This window comes from Aulostomus chinensis, chromosome 18, assembly GCF_037954235.1.
Source record: "Aulostomus chinensis isolate RoL2024-O1b breed Wild chromosome 18, RoL_Achi_v1.0, whole genome shotgun sequence".
NCBI lineage: Eukaryota > Metazoa > Chordata > Actinopteri > Syngnathiformes > Aulostomidae > Aulostomus > Aulostomus chinensis.
Genome location: NC_141337.1, coordinates 13,788,774 through 13,813,719, shown reverse-complemented (window position 1 = coordinate 13,813,719; position 24,946 = coordinate 13,788,774). Strand labels below are relative to the sequence as shown.

Sequence of the window (24,946 nt, the reverse complement as noted above, 5' to 3'; positions counted from 1 at the left end):
ATATTTCCTCTCTTTCTTTTTAGATCAAATGAAACAAGATGAACATTTAAAAAAAAAACATTTTTCACTTTTTTTTCCAAATCTCATTGAGTCATGTAAGTAATCACAACTGTTTCAGTTTAACAACAAACGCTTTGTCTTTTTGAATAAACATTCAAATGAAGGTAATGGATTTTTGTTGATTTTTTCATTCTACATTTATGAAATATTATCTCATTTCACATGATGCTTTGTTATGTTGACTTTTTCTTCTTCTTACAAAAAAACCCGACCTCCTTCATATGCTCCCACTGGCCCAGGTCATAGAGCACCATAACATCTCTTACCACTCATATGCTGATGACACACAACTTTATATTACAGTGTCACCATGCGATTACAGTCCACTGCATCCACTGAGCGACTGTATCCTACAGGTCAATCAGTGGATGGGCCAGAATTTTCTCCAGCTCAATGCAGAAAAGACAGAAGTCATTGCGTTTGGTCCCAAAAACGCAAGGCTGGAGGTCAGCAGCCAACTTGACTCAATGACACTACAAACCACCGTCCAAGCTGGAAACCTTGGTGTTGTTATGGACTCAGACCTGAATTTTAAGAGCCACATAAAAACTGTCGCTAAATCAGCCTATTATCATCTCAAAAACATTGCACGAATTAAAGGATTTCTCTCTAAACAAGACATGGAAAAACTCGTCCATGCATTTATTCTTAGTAGGCTAGATTATTGTAATGGTGTCTTTACAGGTCTCAATAAAAAATCAATCAAGCACCTGCAGCTCATCCAGAATGCTGCTGCCAGAGTCCTGACCAACAGTAAGAAAATGGACCACATTACACCTGTCCTTAAATCACTGCTCTGGCTCCCTGTGTGTCAAAGGATTGAGTTCAAAGTCCTGTTACTGCTCTATAAATCACTGAATGGGCTTGGGCCTAAATACATGTCAGAGCTGCTGACTGGGTATGAAGCATCCAGACCCCTCAGGTCATCAGGGACAGGTCTACACAGTATCCCCAGGGTCAGAACCATACAGGGTGAAGCTGCTTTCAGCTTCTGTGGTCCAAACTTGTGGAACAAACTCCCTGAAACTCTGAGGGGGGCACAAACTGTCAGCTCATTTAAATCAGGGCTGAAAACACTGCTGTTTACTGCAATCTTCTTATAGTGTATTGATTTGGGATTGATCTGGGTGATTTGGTATTGATGGATTGATTTAATATTGATTTGTCTGCTGTTGAATTGATTTTAAACTTTTATTGATTTTAAATGACTTTTGAATGTTTTAATTCACGTATTCGTTTTTAAACTGATTTTAACTTTCAGTTCTCTCTTTCCCTCTGTAAAGCACTATGAATTGCCCTGTGTATGAATGGTGCTATACGAATAAATTTGCCTTGCCTTGCCTTCATAAGCGTTGACCATCTCTCCTCCACCTGCAATCAACAGACCAACACAAATTACAAATACTTAGTAGGATCTTAAATCTATTCATATTTGAATGGTGAACCAAAGCCTTCAGCAGAGTCTTGAGAAGCCTTGTCACTGCATGTGATGAGATATGAAACTCTTATGTGATATTTAAATGTGCACTGTGCTGCTCCTGCTGGCATCAGCCCGTCTTGCACCTGCTGTCCGTGATGCACCATTGCTCTTTGCTGTGTTTCACTTCTGGTTTTGGTGCTTTTTGGAGATCTTGGTGTTATGCAAAGCTTCCACTTGCTGCTTGCTCTGATCACCCTGCAACATGTGCGTGACAAACTTCCAGCCTGACCTCCACCTGACTCTCACACACCAGACATTGTAGAGGTCCAACGCTGCCATCTAGCTTAAATACTGAGGTAGTACATTCAGAACTGTGACGTCATTCTGAAGATACGAAGAACTCAAGGGATCCAATCAGCTCATCTAACATTAAGAAAATGAGCCAAAGAAAAGCTCTTATCATCTCCTCTCTTCCTCAGTTCAGCAGACTGTCTCTCCAAACATCACCTTACACCCAGGCTGGGAGGGTCATTTGGGGAAGTCAGCAGTCAGACTTATCTGCACCCTAAGCAGCTTCTTTCCAGACACACTGAGTGTCGAGTGGCAACAGGACAACCAGAACTCAGATGCACGGAAAACCCAGAGAAAGATGCAAAGTGTGGAGGAAGCCAAAACCTTCACTCCGAGCAGTGAGATTGAGCCACGCATAACAGCCTGGACCAGCGGCTCTGAGTTTACCTGCAAGTCCCCTCACAGCAACACTGAGTTGGAGAAATCAGTCAGTATTTGTGAAAGTAAGTTTGTGTGGCTGCTGCCTCCCAATGCAGCAGGAACACATCATCATTGATACATTAGTTATGTTTTTTTTTTGGGGGGGGGGGGGGCGGCAGCACAGGCAAGCACTCCTCCTTCCATTCAGGTGGAGCTTCCAAGCTTCAAGACTGCCATGATGGGAGAGACTAATGTGGTAGCGACATGTTCAGTCCACACTGTATTTGATGCCACTGTTACCTGGCTGATGGATGATAAACTCCCGTCCAATAACCAAGTGACCCAGTTGACAAACCCTCACCTTATAATCAGCAATCTGACCGTTTCCTCCAGTCAGTGGAGAAAACTGAAGCTTCTAAAATGTAAAGCTGAACATCGCTGTTTCTCAGGGACTGTTGAGAAGGAAGTAAATGTTCCAGGTACACTGACTTGACAAAATAAAACTCTGGTGTGTTTATGAGTAAAAGACCTTAAAATCAGATCTGTGTTCCATGTTGGGATCATCCAGGACCTGCAGTTACAGCTCCATCAGTGGAGATCAGGAGATCTCTCCCAGTTCTCCTGGAGGGAGGCAGCGCTGTGCTTGAGTGTGATGTCACACAACTCGTCTCCGTTGACCTCTACATCACCTTTCAGGCCAATGGAGTTAATATTTCTGACAAACAGTTTGTGGATCTTCCTGAAGCTCCGGGCCTCCATTCAATCAGTCGACTCTTCCCTGTGTCTCCGAGCGACTGGAAGAAGGACACAAGTTTCACCTGCACTGTGAACCAAGGCTTCTCCCACAGCTTCCAGTCCAACTCTACTGGCAATGTCTTTGGTAGGAGGACTTGTGCTCCTCCACCTTAACAACAGCTGACTTGATGTCTCTGTTTATGCTTTATTATTGTGAAATAACACCCACTGGTGTCTTTGTCCCCCAGCGGACCCAGTAGTGGAGCTCCTTCTGGTCCCCAGTGAAGACTCAGGATTACAGGGACTCGTATGCTCTGGATGGGGCTTTGACCCTCAAATTACATGGTTTCATGAGTCTCAGCAAAGACCTCCCTCAAGTACTCACATCAGCATGGCTGCAGACGGTCGAGTGGCAGTGACCAGCCAACTCAACGTTCCTCAAACTGAGTGGAGAACAGGGAAGGTCCTCATTTGTGACGTCTCTGACAGCTCCCTGAATCAGAGTGTCAGAAAGCATGTCTGCCTCTGCTCAGGTAAACAAGATCCCATCATCATGTTCACGTTACGTTCACTGAATCCCAGCTAAATCATCCTCAGAATTCCAGCAGAGTCCAGCTGACATGACCTTCCTTTGTCTAATGGTACATTCCAGTTGAACTCAGAAGTCAGATTTACACTTTATACTGTTCATTTTCTTTTTGTAGAAGTATTACTGTAATATTTGTAAGCATAAAATACTGCACAGTGTTGCAATCACCTGGTAATGCGAACATCAACAGTATGGTTTTTTTTTTTTTTGGACTGTTCTCCACTTGTGTCATTCTAAATGAAACAGAATCATCACCTGGAGCCGAAACACATCCTAGTTTCCTCAATATGAATTAATTTGAGCCTCTGAGCCTGTAACCATGGTATCTTTGAGGTGTCGAACAAGCAAAGACACCATTTCTGTTAGCTAGCAAACAAAAGCACCTTAACTCATGGACATATATACAAAACACGCCCCTAAAAGTTTAAGATTGATTGACGGATGATGTGATTGGTTGATAAAGAAATATGAAATATGAGAAATATGCCTCTGTAAGAATGAATCATATTAGTTGTAAAGAAAAAAATACAGGATTGTGATATGCGAATAAATGTATTTATTTACATTTTTAGCATGTATTGTTGTATAGGCGATCCATCCATGAGGCTTAAAAAGGCATTTGTTCCTTCACACCTTTTGACAGCCGTATTTTCTCGTCATCATTATTACTTGATGGTTGTTGCATTTCTGATGTCATGTTCTTTTTCTTAGCTACTCCACTATCAAGTCAGATAGTTGGTGTTTATGTCCAAGGGCCTCAACTCCAGGAGTCTCAGAACAAGAGGCAGTTGACCATCACCTGTCTTCTGGTTGGTCCTCATCTTCACCATTTCTCCGTCTCCTGGAAAGTCGAAGGGAAGAAATATTCACATAATTTCCATACGGAGGAACCTGTGAGTCACAAGAACGGCACGGAGACCCTACGGAGCTTCCTGACTGTGTCAGCAGAAGACTGGCACGCACATAAAAAAGTGTCTTGTAAAGGAACGCAGAAATGTTCCGCCTGGAGCTTTGAGGACTCGATAATCAAGAGCAAAGGTATTTCAGATTGTTACACATAGTTGGAGAAGGCAAGATTGCATCAGAAAGTCATTATTCTAAAACAGACATTAGAGCATCATGTTGTCTTCTTTTTTTTCTCAAGACTTCTATCAACCCACAGTGAAAATAATCCCACCTCCTGTCTCTGAGCTGTCCGCGTCACACGTCCTCACTCTGGTTTGTCTGGTTTCTGGATTTTCCCCAGCAGACATCATAGTGTACTGGGAGAAGGACGGCCTCAGACTCCCATCGAGCACCTTCACCAACAGCCCTGCATGGAACGATGCAGGCAGCAGGACCTTTTCAGTGAGCAGCAGACTCAATACATCACACACTGAGGAGCAGAGCTCCAGCTACTCTTGCCTGGTCAGGCATGAATCGTCTGAAACCCCCTTCAGAAGCTCTATCAAGGATGTGTTTGGTGAGCACACGCTTTGCTTTGAGCATTCAGCTTTTCTACCCTGCAAATATTCTCATTTTCCCTCCAGTGACAAATATTGACTTGATTCCGCAGCCACAGCGACCCCCACGAAACCTTCGGCCATCTTGCTGCAGGGCTCTGGTGAACTTGTGTGCCTGGTGTCTGGCTTCAGTCCTGCATCCATTAACATCACTTGGTTTCCTGATGACGCCACGGAGCTTTTGGACTTCAACACCAGTGAACCGAACAGAGGCCCAGACGGAAAGTTCAGCACCCACAGCCGTCTGCATCTGTCCCAAGTCAGCTGGTTACCTGAGGCGGTCCATACCTGCAGGGTGACCCCCAAAACCACCACCCTGTTCCTGAATATATCAAAACCAGGTGGCAGTTGGTCCACTGATCTGATCTTGCACAATCATGGTTGTGTGTCACTGTGTTAACTGCATGTATATTAGCTACCATGATCTCAGATTTGGATGAAATTTGGTAGAAAGATAGATAATCTTACAAGGAAGAAGTAACTTTTGGAGATGATCTGGATCAAATTACAGATCCTGGATCCTGAAGACTGTTGTGGATCACTGGCAGGATGCAGCTATGAGTTTTCTGGACAGGACAAAAACAGTTTCCCATCAAATTCCTTGAGTCTGTGAAAAGGTGGAAAGAGAAATAATCTTGATTTTGTTTTAGATTTGTTACCCAGAAGATCTGTTTTTGTCATTATGGTCAGTGTCTCCAAAAGACGTAGAGGGAGAAGTTCTCAGCTGAGTACATGTCTCTACCAGAGATGGTAGAGATCCTTTTCTGGATCAGTGAGTCTTAAAGATGGAAGGACATAAATGTTATGAATGAAATTGTGTCCATGAAGCCTCCTTGGTGGAAGTCTACACTCTCAGTCTGATTTCTATTTTTCTATTAATGTTCTTTTGCAGTCGTCTCTGCTCTGCTACAAAGCAGTGACCAAATGAACATGAAAATCTCTCTGTTCTAATTCTTTCACAGAGGTCTTGCAGGATTGTGATTTCATCGATGACATCACTCACGCTGTCGTTAACCAAGACATAGATGTGGAGAGCTGGCATATGTCCCTCACCTTCCTCGTTCTCTTCCTCATCTCTGTCCTCTATAGTGTCTCAGTTACACTCATCAAGGTGAATTGCAGTTTTAGTACTTTACGGTGGTCTTTCAGTGGAGTATTTCACATCGAGATTTTGAGTTGATACATATTCTATATTTTCACTCTGAGCAAAACCGTCACCAGATCCTGATGCTCTTTGATTTGTTTGTCCCTTTTTAGACTAAATGATGACGACTGCAAGAAAACTCCCATTTTCTAGGCCTGCAGACTTTGTCTTTAGTTTGTGTGTGATTGAGTTTTGGATTTGGAGATTTATAAACCAATGTAGAAACCTTTCATTTTTGTTTTTAAGAGAAATAAAGATTCAGATATCAAGGACAAAGTTTGTCTTCATTCGTCTCACTGATCACCATCGAACACATGAAGACATTTACAGAATCATTTACTGAATACAAGAGCCCTCATGAATCCTTCTTGTCCACTAGAGTGAGACAAAGATACATGCAGCAGTGGAGACTCGCCACCTTCATGCGAAACACTCGACATGCACTAATTGGAATGAGCTGAAATGTCTGGACTGGACCAACTAAGGCTATAAAGAAGTTTATTCACTTGAAGACACAAACAGAGGTGCACACATAGTCTCTGTAAACATGTGCACACTCTGTCTTTGAGTTAGAGCTGCGTGTTTATGTCACCATTTGTGTACATGGTGGGTTTAAAGGAATTCACATCTGGGAAGGGTGACACTAGGCACACCCAGGCTTTTTATTGGCTACATTTGGAGTGATTTTGGCATTGATTGTTTGCGATTGGCTGGGGACTTGTTCTAGCCAGCCCAAATCTGTGACGCTGTTGCTGGGATGGAGACTCAGCATGCTGCTGCCAGTCTCAGTGCCAAGGGGCCTGCTACAGGGAAGCGGGGCATCATGCCCAGCAGGCTGCCTGAGAGCGTCTCTCTGTCTAACACCCCTGAACCATCCCATACTCTTAAAAAAAGCCCCCTTTCCGCTAAGTTTTAGGTTGACCCCATCTGTGTATCCAAATAAAAGCAGGACTATTAAAAATCAAACATCCTCACAGATATATAGGAAAACTAATTCCTGTCCGTACAACTGTCATGGAAGCACCACTGAGCAAGGTGTCATCTGCGGATCTGAGCCTGCACCTCGTAAACGAAGATCCCTGTCATCCTATGGTAACGGAGCCAGGTACTTTCTGTTATGGTTGTAATTAAACAAAATGTGTTAATATGCAAATATTAGTCATTTACATGGGAGTGAGAACTTCTATTAAGCCCTGAACATGAACGTGTTGAGGTTCAGAGCCCGTCCTACTTCAGCTCTTCGTGGGTGGTCCCCAATATAAATTCTGGTTGGCCCCCTTCTGTCTCCCTTTTGTACAGTTCTCCTGTGGGAGAGGTGGGTGTCATATTTTATCCTCATCCATTCTATGGTTTTTGTGTTTTCCTTGTTGTATTTTGCTTCCATATACTGCACATTATAATGTTCATGTTCAGCTGATGGTGTACTTATTTTGTCAAAAAGGCAATAAGGGATATTTGTTTTGGTAGTGGGTGTAACTTAAACTTGCGGTGAACAAAGCTAAGTTCCTTGTATTTATTTATTTGTACCAGAGCAGTAGGGGGGGACATGCGCTGTTTTCCTCTATGACTGAATAAACTTCAGTTGGCCGTAACGGATCATGGTGTCACAACATCTTCCCTGTTACACAACGAAGATCCTCACTGGTTACACTGTAATGGAGTCATCAGGAGAGAGGAAACACATCATCCAATTATAATGGTCATTGCAGAATATTCACCATCACTGTTACTTTAATGATCAACATCTTTATGCCATTAACACACATATTCTAGTGGATATCTAATCAAGCGGGCGCCATTGACTGCAGGCGTTCACTTCCATTTTCCACCGAAAATAAATTAACAAGGGAGGGGGCTTGATTTCTTTTCAATATTCTAAACAGAAAGACAGCATCATGGCGGTATGCCTGTGCAATGTGTGCTTTACTGGGATTAACGTGTGCTACAACATTAAAGGTAGAGTCTGTAAAGTTGTCAGGTTTGGGGAGTAACGAAATACATGTAATGCCGTTATGTAATTAGGATACAAAAAAGGTAACAGAACAGTTAAATCTGATTACAGGTACATTTTGTAAAAATTGGGATTATTTCACAGGATTACAATTTTAATGCATTTTATGATATTATACACATATACAGGTGGCACGGTGGTGCAGTGGTCAGCACTGTCGCCTCACAGCAAGAAGGTTCCAGGTTCGAGCCCCGGCTCCAGCACAGGATCTTTCTGTGTGAGTCTCCATGTTCTCCCTGTTCCTGTGTGGGTTCTCTCCAGGTACTCCAGCTTCCTCCACAGTCCAAAGACATCAAGAGGGGATGAGGCTGATTGATACTCTAAATTGACCGTAGGTATGAATGTGAGTGTGAATGGTTGTCTGTCTCTATGTGTTGGTCCTGAGATGGACTGGTGACCTGTCCAGGGTGAACCCCACCTCTCACCTGTAGCTGCTGGGATAGACTCCAGCCCCCCATGATCCTTAACAGGATAAGAGGTAGAAAATGGATGGATATACATATATATACTTTTTTCATTTAAAGCAATGGAACAATGGAGAGAGATGGTGCACGCATGTCTCACGCACGACTTGTGCGCACACCACTACGACGCTTCAGGAGACTCACAGCACCCGGTCCCGTGAAACCTTTTAGTTGCCAGCATGGCCTCTAATAAAACAGAAAAAAAAAGGCTCTTACCGGGTGGAAATTTTGCCATTATTTTGTATTTCAAGCAACACCACCACACTGTGCATTTTATGCCTTCCAGCTGTGAAATTGCTGTCATCGTCCAAGGACTCCAATTCTAATTTAAAGAAACATATACAGGTACGACCACTAATATTAGGTAAAGTTAACTTTAGAATACTTCTGCTACTACCTCTGAAAAATATTTTGAGACTGTGTGTGGTGATGGTATGTAGGGTTAGGCGGGACATGTTTTGTTAAACAGTAGCTCTTTATTAAAGTCGGTGCTACTTGGGCTTGCTGTGGTCGATGTTACTATTATTGTTATCGTTGGTGTAGCTTTGAGATATGCATCCATTCCATGACTAACTTCAAGAAATGTGATTGTATTTTGTTGGTTACATGGTTTCGGCTTTTCAATAGCTGCCTTCATCAGAGGCACTGATGATTAGACCGGAAGTTACCAGTTTAAATGATCACTAAATTAAAACACTGGCATCCAAATCACTTCAAGGCTTTTTCACCATCAGAGGGCACTCCCCAAGAAATGAATTGTTTTTGTATTTGTTTTAAAACCCAATGGAACATCTTACCCCACATAGTGTGACAACTTGCCCACTGATGGTTGTATTGCCTCACTTTATAAATGTTTATAACTGTCTTGAAAATAAAGATATAAAAATGCAATGAATACAAAATTCATGCCTGAGACTTTGCTTCATTTGATGTGTTTTTTTGACACTGATAAAATGAGAGTAAAATTCTGACACTATGCCGTGGTGTCTACGACCACAGAAGCAAAGAATCTTGTCATCACCCCCAACGCCGTCAACTTTTCATCAGCTCGGCCAACAATTTCACCAATTCATCAACTTTTATTTAAAAACAAACCCCAAATTACAAATCACAATTTGCCTCAAAGGACGTCACTAAATGTAGGCAGCATAAACATAACTGGTTCAAAAACTGCAAAAAGAAAGGCAAATTCAAAATGTCTGCGCAAACAGGGTTTTGTTTTTTGTTTTGTTTTTAGCTGGGATGCGGGAACGTGGGTTTTTCAGACCAGAGTAAATCCGCTAATAAAAACTGATCCTTTTACCATTGTGAAGTTGCCCCCCCCCCATGTGTCATGTTTGACATCACAAATCGTGTCACTGCCAAGATAATAATAACAAAAACCTTTATTTACGTCATTCATACAGAGAATGCAGCTCAGAGTGCTTTACATGTAACAGTCTTAGAATAGAAAATAGTCACGCAATACAGTACACAACATACACAAGTAAGAAAAAGATTAAGACCTACCAATATACAAATAAATGAATGAAGATATTTAAAAAAGAAACAGCAACTAAGTTTAGCATAATGGGCTTTTATCCAGTCTCTTAGTAAGAGCAACATGGAGGGCAGTGATAGTGTTTTTGTTGTATTTGTAGCTCCAGTCAAACCTATGAGCGACTGAACCCCTCAGAGCGCTAAAACACCAACGGTTGAAGTTTTAACTGAGTCGCAAAAAAAAAAAAAAAAAAAAAAAAGTGGCTGAAGTTACTGGAGCTCCAACCACTTGTCCTGTGAGAGTCTGGGATGGGAAGCACCGGAAGCGGGCAGCAAATCAACACGTTCACCTCGGTCTGGTTTTCCCATGAAGGCGATCATAGCTGGAGGCCATGAGTCTGCTGCAGGGACATTGAAGAGAGAATGAAAAAACAACACAAAAGTGTACCTATGGCACTGTGCTGTTAGGAATATTACTATAAATAATAACTTATCAGAGACCATTAACGTGTTCAGTGATTTTGATGATACAATACAATACAGTCGACAATCTCAGCGGCCCTGACATGAGTTTGACCGCCATTGCGGCCTATAGATGAGGTTCATGACAAACTGTGTATCACAGGTGTGTGCTGATAGCTTCCATATCGCAGTATGATTTGCACAACCTGTGTCAATGTTTACAGCCAGCAACGGTGCGGCTGCATCCCTAATTTATATGTATGCTCCCGGTTCACTCCATTTAAATAAGTACACACACACACACACACACACACACACACACACACACGGCCCACTTTCCCTAAATCTATCGCTCATATGCGGACAGTGAGAGGGAGCGACTGAGCCAGAGCGAGGTTTCTGTTTGCAAACCGCGACTGCCGCTGCTACGCCAATGCGCAGACAGCCCGGCTCTCCGCGGGCCAGGTACCCCCCAAATTGAGGCTGCGCTCGAATCGTGCGACTGAATGACGAGCGAATCATGCTTGTCTTCGTCGTCCTCTGTCCTGCGCGATCGGTGGCTCTGTGTTCCGCAGCGATCCCCTGGGATACCTCACCTCACTCGATGGCTCTGCTCTCGGCGTCTCGCTGCCAGTGAATGGCTGCCAGGGGCGTGCAGAAGCGGGGAGAGAACCAACGCTCTGCATCCACTTCCCAGAGAGGGGGTGAGTGTCTTGTCTGCAGTTGTGTGATGCGCCCTGCCGAGGTCGTCTCAGGATCCTCTGGCGGCGGCAGCAGAGGAGGAGGAGGAGGAGGAGGAGGAGGAGGAGGGGGGGGGGGGTGTGAAGTGTGGGAGGGACAGACTTTGCTGGTGTCTACAGCGCCTCACATTAGGTTTGATGATGAACGATCCAGCAGATACGGGGCGATTAAAGTTTTAGGAGAAGTAGGGGATGCGTCCAGGTCGGCTGAACTTTTTCCCCCCTGTTCGTTCCAGACTTGGAGCCGCTACCTCACAGCACATTTCATGTAGTTCCTCACACAAATATGCGAAAATGCGGTGGCAGGCAGGTTTTTGGCATGGCAGCCCTTGCGAGCGCTGGTTGTAAAGAATTGTGCCTTGTTGTGCGCCCACCCCCCGCTCCGTGCCGCACTGGTTCCGTCTGGCTCGCCCTCAGCTGCTGTGTGTCCTGGGATGACCTGTTGATGTCGGTAGAATGAAGAATGGCAGGGGGAGCGATTTCCCCCATCACCAAAATATTTAAATAAGCAACATTTGGTCCTGATAACCGGCGTCGCGGCGGAGCTACCTCGTCCACACAGACAGTAAGTGTCTTGTTTATCTTTTAGAGAGAAGCGGAAATGCTTGACATTGTGCAGCTGGGCTGAGTGTGCATGAGGTGGATGGTGCGCCGGGGCGAACCCAAAATATTTAACAGGGACGTTAGCTTAGCCATTAGCCACCTCCATGGGCCTGCTGCGGATGGGAGAGGGGGGCTTCAAACATTTCAGCGACATAAGTCACAAGGGAGAAGGGGGGCAAATTGCGACTGCCTAATACCTTCAAGCAGTTTAAAATGAATTGATAGGAATGTCATTTGTCAGCACGTAGGCAGGAACACAACCGGCGTCCTCACCGGGGTATCACCGGGGCTTGCTGCCTTCCTGTACCGCCCTCCATCAAGCTGCCTCCGGTGCCAGCCAGCCAGCCACTGAAGCCCCCCGGCTTCTTACCTGTCCTCATTTACCCGTCATCCTTTCCGGCTCCTTTCGGTTTCTTTTCGGAGGAATCTTTTCGGCTACACGTTCTTTATTTTATTTATTTTTATGAAAAGCTTTGATACCGCTGTCAAAGAGTTTATGTCTTGACTTGGTGGGAGTAGCACAGCAATGCAGGCATGGGCACATGAGAACCAGGAAATGCCTGGAGAGAGAAAGCATTGTGTGCCTGCTGCACCAGTGACTCTACACTAATCATCCCAGTAGTTTTAAGGACACTATACAACTGGGTCAAGATGCTAAAAGATATTTAGGCAAAAAATCAAAAGCTAAAGACAATCTTAAATCTCATTCGGAGGAGTCTGACATGTCTTTAAGTGTGCTGCTTGTTTGACCCACTTTTCCCCGTCAAAGCCATGAGGTGATTCTGGGTGAATATCACTCTTTAACATTGCAGGACTCCATAGATTCAGTGGACGGAGGACCTGAGATGATCCCTCTCATCTATTCAAGCCCCACTGCACCTCCTTGGTGCATGAACACACACACACACACACACACACACACACACACACACACACACACAGTCACATCTCTTCCACTGTCAGAGCGAACTGTGCGAACTCCCTCCCTCCCTGCCTCTCTCTCTCTCTCTCTCTCTCTCTCTCTCTCTCTCTCTCTCTCTCTCTCTCCCCCCCCCCCTCCTGCTCTCGGCTCTGTGTTTGTGTGTCTTTATGTGCAAGCATGTGTGCTTACTGCGGCTCGCCTAACTGTAAACAAGCAGTATTGTTTAATGTCTGTGTGTGAGTCAGTGTGCCTTTTGTTGGTTTGTTTGAGTTTGTGTGTGTGCTTATGTGTGTGTGTGTGCGAGTGTGTGTGTGTGTTTGCGCGCATCTGTGTTTTAGTATGAGGGAGAGGGAGCTTGAGTGAGACAGAGACAAAGAGAGCATTTCTCTTTACCCTGGAGCTTGGCGAAAGTCCCAAATGAGAGGCTTTGGATATGATGGGGCTGCTCTCCCTGGCCCTCATCAGTCAGTCACACCAAAGTTAGTTGTATGCCTCGCACGGGGTGGGCTTCAATCACTCTGCTCTCTATGCCACACTGTTTGATATGTTGCTACAAACGTGCATCGCTACAGTGTGCTATAAAGCATCGAGAGGACAAGTAGTTCTATCCAGCACTGCAGGTCTTTACCATCAGCTGTGAATACATTTCTGACTGCTACTCTGCTTTAAACTGTCAATGAAACAATGTGGGCTTATCAGTAGGTATGTCACCACCCTATGTTGTTATATAACAGAGTGAAATTGGGTGCAGAGGGCATATAAACTCCCTGAAAACTGAATTTCTCCAAATGCTACTCTAGTGGAATGAGATACACATTGAATACAAAAGAAAATGTTGGCTCATATCTGCATATTCACATATCAGGTCAGTGAATAAGATGTGTAGAAAGAACACAGTGTTCGTATCGTCAGCAGCAGGATCATCGGCTCACTTGGATTTATTCTTGACAGATATAATATAGGAAATCTATGAGAAGGTACATGGGTGAAGGGAGTTATGTTTGCTTTCGCCTGTTTAGAAAAGTGAACAGAGGCATGCTATGTGGTGTTTGTTCAGGCTGCACATGTTTGCACATAGAATAACAGAACATGACCCAGTTATCTGAGGACACTGGGTTTTATAGCTCACAGAAGACAGAAAATAAAAAGGCTTTTACTGAGCCTGTTCCTGGCAATAACAACCACCGCAAGGCTGAAGTGACGTATAGGATTAATGCAATGTAGATTATCCATGAAAGCTTAAACAAAACTTTGTTTCAAATATCAACATCCCTTGAGCTTGTTAAAAGCCCTCAGTAGGCCTGTGTGAGGAAATATTTGTGGCCCATGTCAACTGGATATGCCAAGGGACATACTTCTTATCCAGAACTGCTGTAGAACACTCACTTCTTTAAGAATCATCTGGCCTAGTTGTGATTTCAAAAAAAAAAAAAAAAAGGACACTCCTGTTAGCATTTGTTCAGTATCGCTTTGTGCCACTGTTAAGACTGTCAGCCATTTTATAGCTCCCATTAATATGAAGCCAACATTCCTCACCTGTTTTGTTTTAAGTGTCTTCTCCTTGAGGTTTTTTTTTTTTTTTTGTCATTTAACGTGCCAAAGACCAGGATGAGTAAAGGAGGCTGTATAGCACCTGGAATAAAGCAGCGTCACCCTGTAAAAGGGTTGAAACAGGAATGTAAATAACTCAAACATGGAACATTTGCTTAGCACTAACGGGTACAAACATGATCCATCAATGAAACGACACCCTCAGATTCTTTTTTTATGTCTCCTTTTGCTCAGCAAGATAGCGATTTGGCTACACAATTACTGTAAAATTAATTATTTTATCACAAGTAAAACATTGGGAAGCTGAGACTGACCCTACTTGTAATTCATTGCCAGGGACAAGGAATGAAAAGGAGCCTAAAAGCTGGAATGTTCATTGCATCGTCCCTTTTAAATTAATTATTATTATATACTTTTGAAATACTGTTATCCCGAGCGAGTCACAAGTTACCTTGAAATAACTCGGCTCATTTGGTCGTGATGATAACTGAATTAAAGCAAGAAAGGATTTCCTCTTCTGTATAAGCTCGATGTATGGTATTTGGTCTAACTAATCAACAAACTGTGTTTGAGACAAGCGATCCTGCACTGGTTTGGCTGCGTCTCTCTACAGTTACACCACCAAAACACTAGAAGGCAGTAGAGTTTGAGCTACACTTGTAAAACTACAATTACATCGGCCGTAATGAATAGACCTCCGAAAAGAGCTGAGAGGAGGACATGGCGTAGAAATGACCAGTCGCCGTTGTTGCTGCAACATCGTGTAGTCACGCTTCCATGAAGGAGCAGATCAGGCTTGACTGTGATGCACAACCATGAATCAAGATGTAGGCTATGATGTCATAATATGCTTCACGATCACACTGTTCTTCAGTTAACATGGGCAGAAGCTGAATTTGGGGCCTTGAAGAAGGATAATTATGATGAATCCATGGTTGTTCCTAATTCGCTCAGGCATTGAAGGAGAGCTGGTTTTGTTGTGATAGGTTCAGAAGTCAAGAAGTCAAACGTCTTTTTTTTTCTCAAGATAAGCTAAATAAACTCTAACGCCAACAGAACAACAACAAAAAAAAGATGAATTGCATGCACAGCTGATGTCTGTTTCAGTAGAAGCAAATATCCGGTATAAAACCATCATCTAAATCCGGTTTAAGTGTAAGTCTGGAAGCACCAGTGTTCTAAACAGTCCTGCGTGTGTGGGCTATAACTTTGTTACTCATTGTAATTGTGTCATTCCTTTTTTCCCCCCCCTTCTCTCTTGCGCTCTTTGTTTCCATCTTTCTGTCTCTGTTTTTCCCAACAAGACCCTTCAGTGGTGTGCGTAGGCGCACCATGGCCCAGACTCTCCAGATGGCGATCCCAAACTTTGGCAACAATGTTTTAGAGTGTCTGAATGAGCAGCGGCTGCAGGGCCTCTACTGCGATGTCTCCGTGGTGGTCAAGGGCCACGCCTTCAAGGTACCGTGATGACAGCAAAGATGTTGGCATTGGTGTTTAAACAAATCTGGGTTCAGCTCAGGGAGGAAGACTGTGGTGTAAAGAGTTCATCCTGTGTCAGCAGGGAGTCATTTTAAAGAGAGGAAGGTCAAAGGCTGTTTGGGTGGATTTTTGCTAATCCTATTTGAAATTCAGTACACATTTGAATATTGATTACTTTCACAGCGTTATTTTGATGCACTGTTTCTCTCTTGCAGGTAATTTAAGTCATCAGTATTTGCTTAAAATGACATCATGTCGAGCTGGGCAGTATATTGGTGTATACTGATGATTATCTAAATCTGATATCGTATCGAGAACCATGATACGCGTTTGCTGTCTGAGTGCGGAAAAGATGTCTCTCGAAACAAAATTATTAAAAAATCAGGGAGAAAATTACGGTGATGCTTCTCATCGCCGTGCAGGACCAGTATGATGAGCATTGATTTTTTTACTGTAGGACATCTTTTTTTCTATACCAAAGCACATCGTGATGTGATAAAATTGTGCCCGAACAACTTTCATTCATTTGACCCTCTTAATGCCACCTATACATTCACCACAGCAGAGAAGGTTGTTAAAGATGCAGTAGTACAATCGAGATTATTTGTCTTTATTTTTCTAACAAGCCACTAACGGATTGGGGTTTTTTCTCCAGGGATATTATGAGATTTTCATAGCTTTATTTTAGAAGTGATATTACACCAAGGACCTGTTAAATTACGCATTAACGAAGATATCACAGTTGCATATTTGCATATTTTAATTTAAGTACACAGTAACATTTGGCATCACATTCCTCTTTCAGAATTGTATTTTCTTAATTTACACTTTATTTGATTTGAAAGTGTATTTTATTTTGAACATTACCAGGAGAAAAAAAACCCGAACAAACCTAAAAGATATAAATCTGGTCTTGTTTCAGGCCCATCGAGCTGTGCTGGCTGCCAGCAGTTCTTATTTCCGGGACCTTTTCAGTAACGGCAACAGTAGCGGAGGCTGTAGCAGCAATGAGACGAGCCCGACGGTGGTGGAGCTCCCGCCAGCTGTGCAGCCCCAGAGCTTCCAGCAGATTTTGTCCTTCTGCTACACGGGCCGTCTCAGCATGACGGTGGGGGACCAGTTTCTCCTCATGTACACTGCCGGCTTCTTGCAGATCCAGCAGATCATGGAAAAAGGCACTGAATTCTTCCTTAAGGTAACGACGAATTAAAAAAAAAAGGTTGGGGAATTACACATTTCAGTCTAAACACACAAACCAAATGTTAACGTGTTAAAGAAATGTCTCAGTGAGCATGTTTATGTGAGGAAAAAGTTGAATTATTGTGATAAAATAGATGTGAATCGCACTTTCCAACGTCAAACTAATATATATATATATTTATATATATATATAGATATAGATATATATTTATATATATATAGATATATAATATATATAAGATATATATATAATATATTATATATAGATATAATATATATATAATATAATATATCTCTATATCTATATCTATATATAGATATAGATATATATTTATATATATAGATATATTATATAATATATATAATATATATATTTATATATATATAGATATATTATATAATATATATAATATATATATATAATATAATATATCTCTATATCTATATCTATATCTATATATATATATATATATAAAATTTAGATATATGTCTCAATCAGCCCAAAACTGGCGTGGCATGCTGCGTGTGGTCTGCAGGGCCTGCCGCGGTGAAAGCAGTTTCCATATCTGAAAGTAGAACAGTCAAGGGGGCACTCATCATGACAGGCAAGGCTACTGGACCAACCTGAAGCCAACCTTAATACCGTCTCAGCTCAAGGAGTTGCGAACTTGCCTTGTATGGGACAAACAAAGATGAGTTGGAAGAAAGTCCGATTGCAACCAGCTGTAATAGGGCATAGCGCCACCTGCTGTTGCGCGGGAGGACAAACCAAGCTTATTTAAATGATTCATTCACTTCCAATTATACAGGGTAATCAAGCTGCAACGATAAATCGACTGCACTTTTACTCCTAAACCCACTGACAGAGTGGGTATCTCACTGGCCAACAATTTGGCTGAAAGGAATATAATTTGCATTGATTTGTTTGTGAAGGGGCGGCATGGCTCGGTGGTAGAGTGGCCGTTGAGCAACCAAAGGGTCGCTGGTTCAATCCTCACTTCCCCTGTTGACCATGTCCAAGTATCCTTGAGCAAGATACTGAACCCCGATTGCTCCTGGTGACCCGTCCAGGGGGAACTCCACCTCTCACCCAGTGTCAGCTGGGATAGGCTCCAGCCCCCCCCCGTGACCCCTAACTGACAAGCGACATAGAAAATGGATGAATGGATATGATTGTTTAATGGTGCCCTGTGGAGTTTTTGACTTGTAGTACTGCTATGGATGGGTCATTTCACAAGCGGTTGCTCTTCTGTTTGTTTAGTGTCTCTGTAAACTCGAATGAACTCTAGTCCCCATCGCTAATTGTGACTATGGGACATATAAACTGCCCATTAATTGTCAAGAAACCTTGTAATCAGCCTGAGTGTTGTTGGAGGTAAAATTATTGTCCAATAGTTGTTCACATGAAGTAAAACCCATGAATATCCATGCTGAGGCTGACGACCACCAGTCTGGTCCCTAGCTGTTCTTGCTTTTGGCTAAAGAGCTGATTGGACTAATGGACTGACACATGATGAACACTCTCCTGCCACTCAACAATGTCATCAAACAATGATTTTGGAATAATCTATAAATTAAGAGTTTTAACACATCATAATGTCTGTGTAACTTAGGAGAGAATTCACTCCAATACGGGACTTATGTGTTTATTTACCGGCCTCTGGTGTCAGTTTGCCTCGTCTGTGTCTAGTGTCTCCTCAACAATACACAATACACACAATAAACTGTCAAAATGGTGAAAAAAATGTGTTTTATAACAACAGTTGTTGAATAAAAATATAGATTTGTGTTACTGGTACTGTATTGCAAGACAAAGTATTGCATTATTGATATTTTGTTGTACCATGTTGGCACTCTGAGGCGTTCATGTATACTGACAGAAAATTGATTTGTACATTCGTTTCTAGGTCTCCTCCCCCAGCTGCGACTCTCAGGGTCTTCACGTAGAGGAGGCCCCTACTTCTGAGCCCCAGAGCCCCGTAACGCAGACCAGTAGCAGTGCAGCCCGGCCGGCCTCCTGCTTGACGCCACTGCCCTTGGTATCACGAGTGAAGACGGAGCAGCCGGCAAGCCAAGCGGAAGCAGCTACTCCTTATTCAGTGGTCTGCACTCCTGTTGCAAAGCGGCTCTGGGAGGGTGGCAGCAGCCGAGACGGAGGTGGAGGAGGTTCAGGAGGAGGAGGCGGGGCCAGGAAGGCAGCTCGCTATTCCCAGGAGGCAGTCAGGGGCAGCGCTATTCAGAGCCCCGGAGCCCTTGGACTGGCCATGGGTATGGGTGCCACAGCTACAAGCATTGCTGGCATGGCGGCCAGTGGTGGCACCAACGGGAGCTCTGCAGCAGGTCTGGGCGTGTCGGAGGGTGCCAGCCCCGGCACCTTGAGCACCTACGCCAGTGACTCACCCATTAGCTACCATGACGACGAGGAGGAGGAGGAGGGGACAGAAGAATGTGCCGAAGAGCAGTATAGGCAAATCTGCAACATGTACACCATGTACAGCATGCTCAACATGGGGGCGGCAGGTAATGGACATGAGACCTGGTCCAAGGGTACGACAACTCATATGACATCCTACTTGCTTTGGTTTACCCTGCCTACATTCTTTATATATTTGATTGAGTTGCTCTGTAAATATCTGTGTTTATGGTTTTAGCAGGAACTGTACTGTGCACTCTCCAGGACGGTGTTTTGAAGTAATTATTCTGTATTTCCTGTGTCTCCCCAGCTGCGGGCGAGCGGGTGGAGGCTCTGCCGGACCACACAGAGACACGGGGTCGGATGCGAGGCCGAGACCTCACGTGTCTCCCAGCAGAACTCATCGCTCAAATAGGCAACCGTTGTCATCCCAAACTGTACGAGGAAGGAGATCCTGCTGAGAAACTAGAGCTAGTCTCAGGTATGCGCATGTGTGTGAGGTGTTTGTGCTCTCACGCTAACCCGTCCTTACACCTCTAGAGACATCACACATCCATCTTGGAAGTGAGTGACTGGGAATGTCCCTTGGGGTCAGTGTTTGGCGTTCCTGGTATAGCTAAGGCTCCTGCTTCAAATGACCAGTTATAGTTTGAAGTCTTTATCATGCTATTCAAGGGATGGCGAATTTTTACAGGCTAACCTGGGAGCTAGCATCACTAGGGGTTCCTTGGAGCCGAAGCCAGTGAGATATTTTTTTTTACCAACCTTTGGATTTTTTCTGTAATAAACTCTGACCTTAACAAGGACAAATTCTCTAAAAAGATTTTGTGTACTAGTGAACACCACTCGTGTGATTTTTGAAGAGTAAATTCAGTTGTTATAAGTGCAAAGTTCACGTTAGGCTATGAATGAACGGCACCACGGATTCATGACTCCCACACAACTGGCTTTGTGCTTCTGCTGTCAGGTTTAGCTACTTGTTAGCAACTGTCACTTTTTTATGCAAAAGCCATTTGTTTTTGCCATAGAGCAAAACACTAAACTACCTTAAGTTGTGTTGACTCCAGACCATATTTCAGGCATTTAAAGGTCTGAGCCTGTTTTGTTGCGGCTTGTAAACACAGCATTCATTCAAATAAGGCCCCTCCCCCCCACCACAAGTGCTCGCGACAACATAAACACCCCCACCCAGCACCTACAACCACCTAATAGCTGTCGGCTAGCACACACCAAAAGCCGGCTAGCACTTCCTTATCTTCACCATTTTCATAGGAATGAATTTCATCTAGTCGCTGGGTTCTACCTTTGCGCTGTCATTGGCGGGGGGAGGGGTTACGCATCCCCTCCCCTCACAGAAACGTCCCAACAAGAACAATTTAAGAACAATGCTACTGACTTAGCTTTAATTAAAAGCCCATTCAAGAATCTCATTGACTCTCGGACGAGGGAGCCACACGATCAACAGTGCAAACTTTGAGTATTACGCCAGGAAACCTGGAGGAATCTGTTGTTGAAGCTGCAGACATTTAATGCTTCACTGAACATGTAACATATGCATGACTAGAAACGGCGCTGAAATATACCATACTACAGCCCTGTTAGTCGATTCACGGGTAATTAAACAGGACAAGGCCGATGGCAATGGTATGTCCACATGTATTTCGAGGAGGCTGTCCCCAGATGACTGGGCTCAGCATTGGCATGCATCTTCCAGAGCAGCGCTGCACGTGACTCAGTGTTTATGTCAAGGACGTCCTGTGACAATGTCTATGTTATTTTATGAGCTGGATTTCACGCGTTGCAATGTGACTGAAAGAGAGAGAGAGAAGAGAATGAGAGTGAGAGAGAACACTTGCTAAAGGAAGAAAGAGCAGAAGGGAATTACCATTGGCCAGCTGGCTAGTCTTTTTTTGGATGTGAGTGTGGTTGAATAACATGAAGACAAGAAGTGTACAGTACATTTTGTAATAAAGGAATACGATGAACTTTTCTCTAGATTGGTGATGAAAAACCGAGATAAGCAAACTAAAACAAACCAGGCAATAAATGAATAACAGTTCCTACTTCTCCTGATTAGTCGCATTCATTTATTTGCGTATCATTGACATACGTCATTTTTGCACCCCCAGGTACTTCTGTGTATATATCGCGAGCCCAGCTAATGAACTGTCATGTGAGCGCAGGGACCAGACACAAGGTGCTGCTGAGGAGGCTGCTGGCTGCCTTCTTTGACAGGTTTGTTCCATTTGTCAAACGCGTCTATTTCTGCAAGTGTTTTCATGTAAAGCTGGCAAAAGCTCAGTTTTATTATAGAAATTAAAGTATGTTTGATGTGCAGGCTATTTTGGTTTGAGTTTGTGCTGCGTTGTGAAACTCATCCTTATTTTGATGTATCAGGAATACTCTGGCCAACAGCTGTGGGACAGGCATCCGCTCATCCACCAATGACCCAAGCCGCAAGCCCCTGGACAACAGAGTCCTGCATGCAGTCAAATGTGAGTGCACATTTTTTTCTGTGTGTGGGAGTGTGCCCCCAGGTATGCAAACAATTTGCACATGTGCTTGTGATGTTGGGCACAATTAGATGAGAATGTTGGTGCATTCATATTTAGCAATTGGCTGGTATTTTACTCGGTTTATTTAACACCGAAGCAGGAAACTTTCAGACACAGAATTTAATATTTGCTGCACTCTCATGACGGGGAACTTGTTTATTATTTGAGATTCATCCTCCTTATTTTAATGTGTGCTGCATGTAGGAATATAGGACACTTTGCCCAAACAAATTTGAAGAGATTGCAGCTCCAAACATTGAAAAGAAGAGAATAAGAGAGGCGACGCACATTACTCATTCAACAAGCTCCGTGTTCATCAGCCACTTGTGAGCATTAAAAGCACAATATTTCTCAAAAGAACGCTGCATGCACACAGCAAACAAACACAATTTGTTAGGACTGTGCCACATAGCTTGAGGACATCATTAATGTTGTTCGTACAGTTATAATCATGCCAGTATGCATCACAAACTGGCACAAGAGACACACAGGGATTTGGCTGGAGTTTGTAGAGTAGCTCGATTTAATATTTTCCGTCAAATGTCTAGGAAAAAAATGCAAATTCCCACAGAACTGGTGGAGTCTCACTGTTTTATGTTGTTGTTTTGGACCCTGCCTGCATCTGGATGCTAGTTCATGTCTTATATGCCTGATCTAGCCACAGGTTAAGTGTTTTGTGCTACACTTAACACTTTTGCTAGTTCAAAGTATCAGTTTTAGGTTTATTGGATGTCGATTACTTGTTGTTTGCGCATGGATTAACAATTTGGCATAAAAAGTACACATACCCGATTTTAGCCGAAATGCTAGTTTCCAGTGGTGCTGCCCCTTTTCAAAATTAAAAAGCTTCTTACAATAAAAGAGATAATTACATAACGCATCTAAAGCAGGAGAGTCCAATAGGCCACAGTGTATAACAGTGTCTTCATAGAGTACACAACATTCATACAGACCCTGATGTGCAGTGTTCAGGGGACATGATGGGAGGATAGTTGTTGTGGCCCCGCTGAGATGTTGGCACAACCCAAAGACGTTGAGCGAAGAACTTTGTCGCATTTTTAGAAGTCAAACACTTGCAGTCAACGATGCACTGAGCATGTGTGGAAAGCGTCCTCCAAGCAGAAACCAGCAAGTAGTACAGTTTGCAACACTCTGCTTCCTTGGTCGATGCAGGTGTGTGCATCCATTTCGTGGTAGAACACAGGCGGTATGTGTAGCTGCATAACCTGGGCGAGCGCGCCACTTGACAGCGCCACATTTCTCTCCACCTCTGGTCTGACTCTTATCAGCGTGATATGAAGTAGAGGAAATGTAACTATTGTTCAGTGTTTATTAGCTTTGATTTTTCTGCGGCACGTAAACCTTGTCGCCCCTCAGAGTTTTGGTGGTGTAACTGCAGAGCCACTCCAGCACTCATGTAGAAATCAGCCTTTATTACTAGCTCTCAGTGGTGAGGAGCCGCCCGTTTGACTCTGCTCCTCATGTCAGTTTATTGCCAGAACTTTGCCACCAGCTTCAAAGAGAGCGAGATGAACGCCATCGCGGCCGACATGTGCACCAACGCCCGGCGCGTGGTCCGCAAGAGCTGGATCCCCAAACTGAAGCTGCTGATGGCTGAGAGCGACGCCTACACTGCTTTCCTCTCCGATGGCGTGAAGACGGAGGAGGACACCCTGGGTGCTGATCCGGCATTTGACCCCGCCTCTCTGGAGGCCCCTGGCGGTGCTGGCATAGAGTCAGGTGGCTCTTCAGGTGAATCGCTACCAGGTGTGGGCGGGGATGTAGGACCATTATTTTGAGCGTTGTGTCCGGGGAAGGTTGTTCAGTGACACACATAGCAGTATTCCCCAAGTTCGGCTTGCCTCCTCACTCTACGGCCCACACTGACCTCTCACATCTTGACTGTCTATACTACACTGCTAGAGTCAACAGCTGTTGACGTGATGTAACCAGAACGTGAACATTTACGTTTTTGCTTTATGACTGTACAATGGAGTTAGTAGAGGAAAGGGAGAGTGTACGAGGGTGTTCAGTTGTCTCCTAACTGCCCTCTGCCTCCCCTTGTCCTTTTAAGGTGTGTAAGCACATTCACTGTTGCATATTGAATACATTCCCAGAAGTGCGGGCGGTTGATAGTAGAGCCTGAGGCGAAAGGGCCGGCTGGATGGACAGGCAATGAGAGCATTGAATGTAAGTGTTGGTGTTCTCTCTGCATGACTGACAACTTGTGTTCCAGCCTCAGTACCAGTCAATTCAAAATCGATCCATCATCCGAAACGAATTAACACCACCTGTTCTTCCTCCGCTCATGGCTTCACAAGTATTCTTCCCCTCACTTTTCTTGAGACCAGAGAAAATCGATCTCACCCGAGTCTTTCACTGTGCGGTGTCTTGTATAAATATATCTCATCTTTGTTTTCTATATTTTTAGCATGTTTAAAACTGAAAAGTCACCCAGAGGGAAGAGGGGTGGGGGTGGGGGGGGGGGTCTTTTTACCGAGACGGTTGCAAAGAAATTTTCTGGGTAATCAAAGATGGTCATATTTTTAGATAAACTATATTTGTACAAGTGCCCATGCCTAGAATGGTGTGAGCAAAGAAAGCGGGAGGGATTGTTTTAAAATCTCGACCTTCATGTTTTATGGAAAGAGGTCTTGACAAATAAGGAGAAGTGCTATTTTTGCAGAAAAAGGAGAATAATAATGCATTCTTATCATAGGACCCTTAGTCATTTATTTGTGTCTGTGTTGCACAGATGGGCGGGATGAGCAGTTGAACTGCTACATGTGAAGCATTTCATTATCGTCTGTTCACGAGCTTAAAACAAACAAAAAAAAAAAAAAGCGTAACGAAGCTGATTCAGCTGGCTCGACTGTTTATAACGAGGCGAACATGCGATGTTCGCC

General features: G+C 43.7%; 2 protein-coding genes across 4 annotated transcripts; both read left to right on the top strand.

Moving 5' to 3' along the window:
* The first annotated feature begins 370 nt into the window (after positions 1-370).
* LOC147245269 (Ig heavy chain C region, membrane-bound form) lies at positions 371-6,316 on the top strand. Its single transcript, XM_086185210.1, has 10 exons — positions 371-416; positions 1,960-2,274; positions 2,371-2,670; positions 2,760-3,071; positions 3,175-3,459; positions 4,227-4,553; positions 4,660-4,977; positions 5,071-5,358; positions 5,980-6,128; positions 6,275-6,316. The coding sequence occupies exons 1-10, from the start codon at positions 371-373 to the stop codon at positions 6,281-6,283; spliced, it is 2,349 nt and encodes a 782-aa protein (XP_086041336.1). The 3' UTR covers positions 6,284-6,316.
* A 4,639-nt stretch (positions 6,317-10,955) lies between these two features.
* Positions 10,956-24,511, top strand: nacc1a (nucleus accumbens associated 1, BEN and BTB (POZ) domain containing a). Of its 3 annotated transcripts, none has more exons than XM_086185130.1 (8): positions 10,956-11,281; positions 15,698-15,851; positions 16,795-17,067; positions 18,980-19,619; positions 19,796-19,966; positions 21,615-21,720; positions 21,883-21,980; positions 23,529-24,511. In XM_086185130.1, exons 2-8 carry the CDS (start codon positions 15,726-15,728, stop codon positions 23,837-23,839), a joined length of 1,725 nt encoding a protein of 574 aa, XP_086041256.1. In that variant the 5' UTR covers positions 10,956-11,281; positions 15,698-15,725; the 3' UTR covers positions 23,840-24,511. The 3 variants fall into 3 exon arrangements, with proteins under 3 accessions (XP_086041256.1, XP_086041257.1, XP_086041254.1); XM_086185131.1 differs by lacking the exon at positions 10,956-11,281 and adding an exon at positions 11,422-11,882 and having other exon boundaries at positions 18,980-19,592; XM_086185128.1 differs by lacking the exon at positions 10,956-11,281 and adding an exon at positions 11,422-11,882.
* Positions 24,512-24,946: the final 435 nt, after the last annotated feature.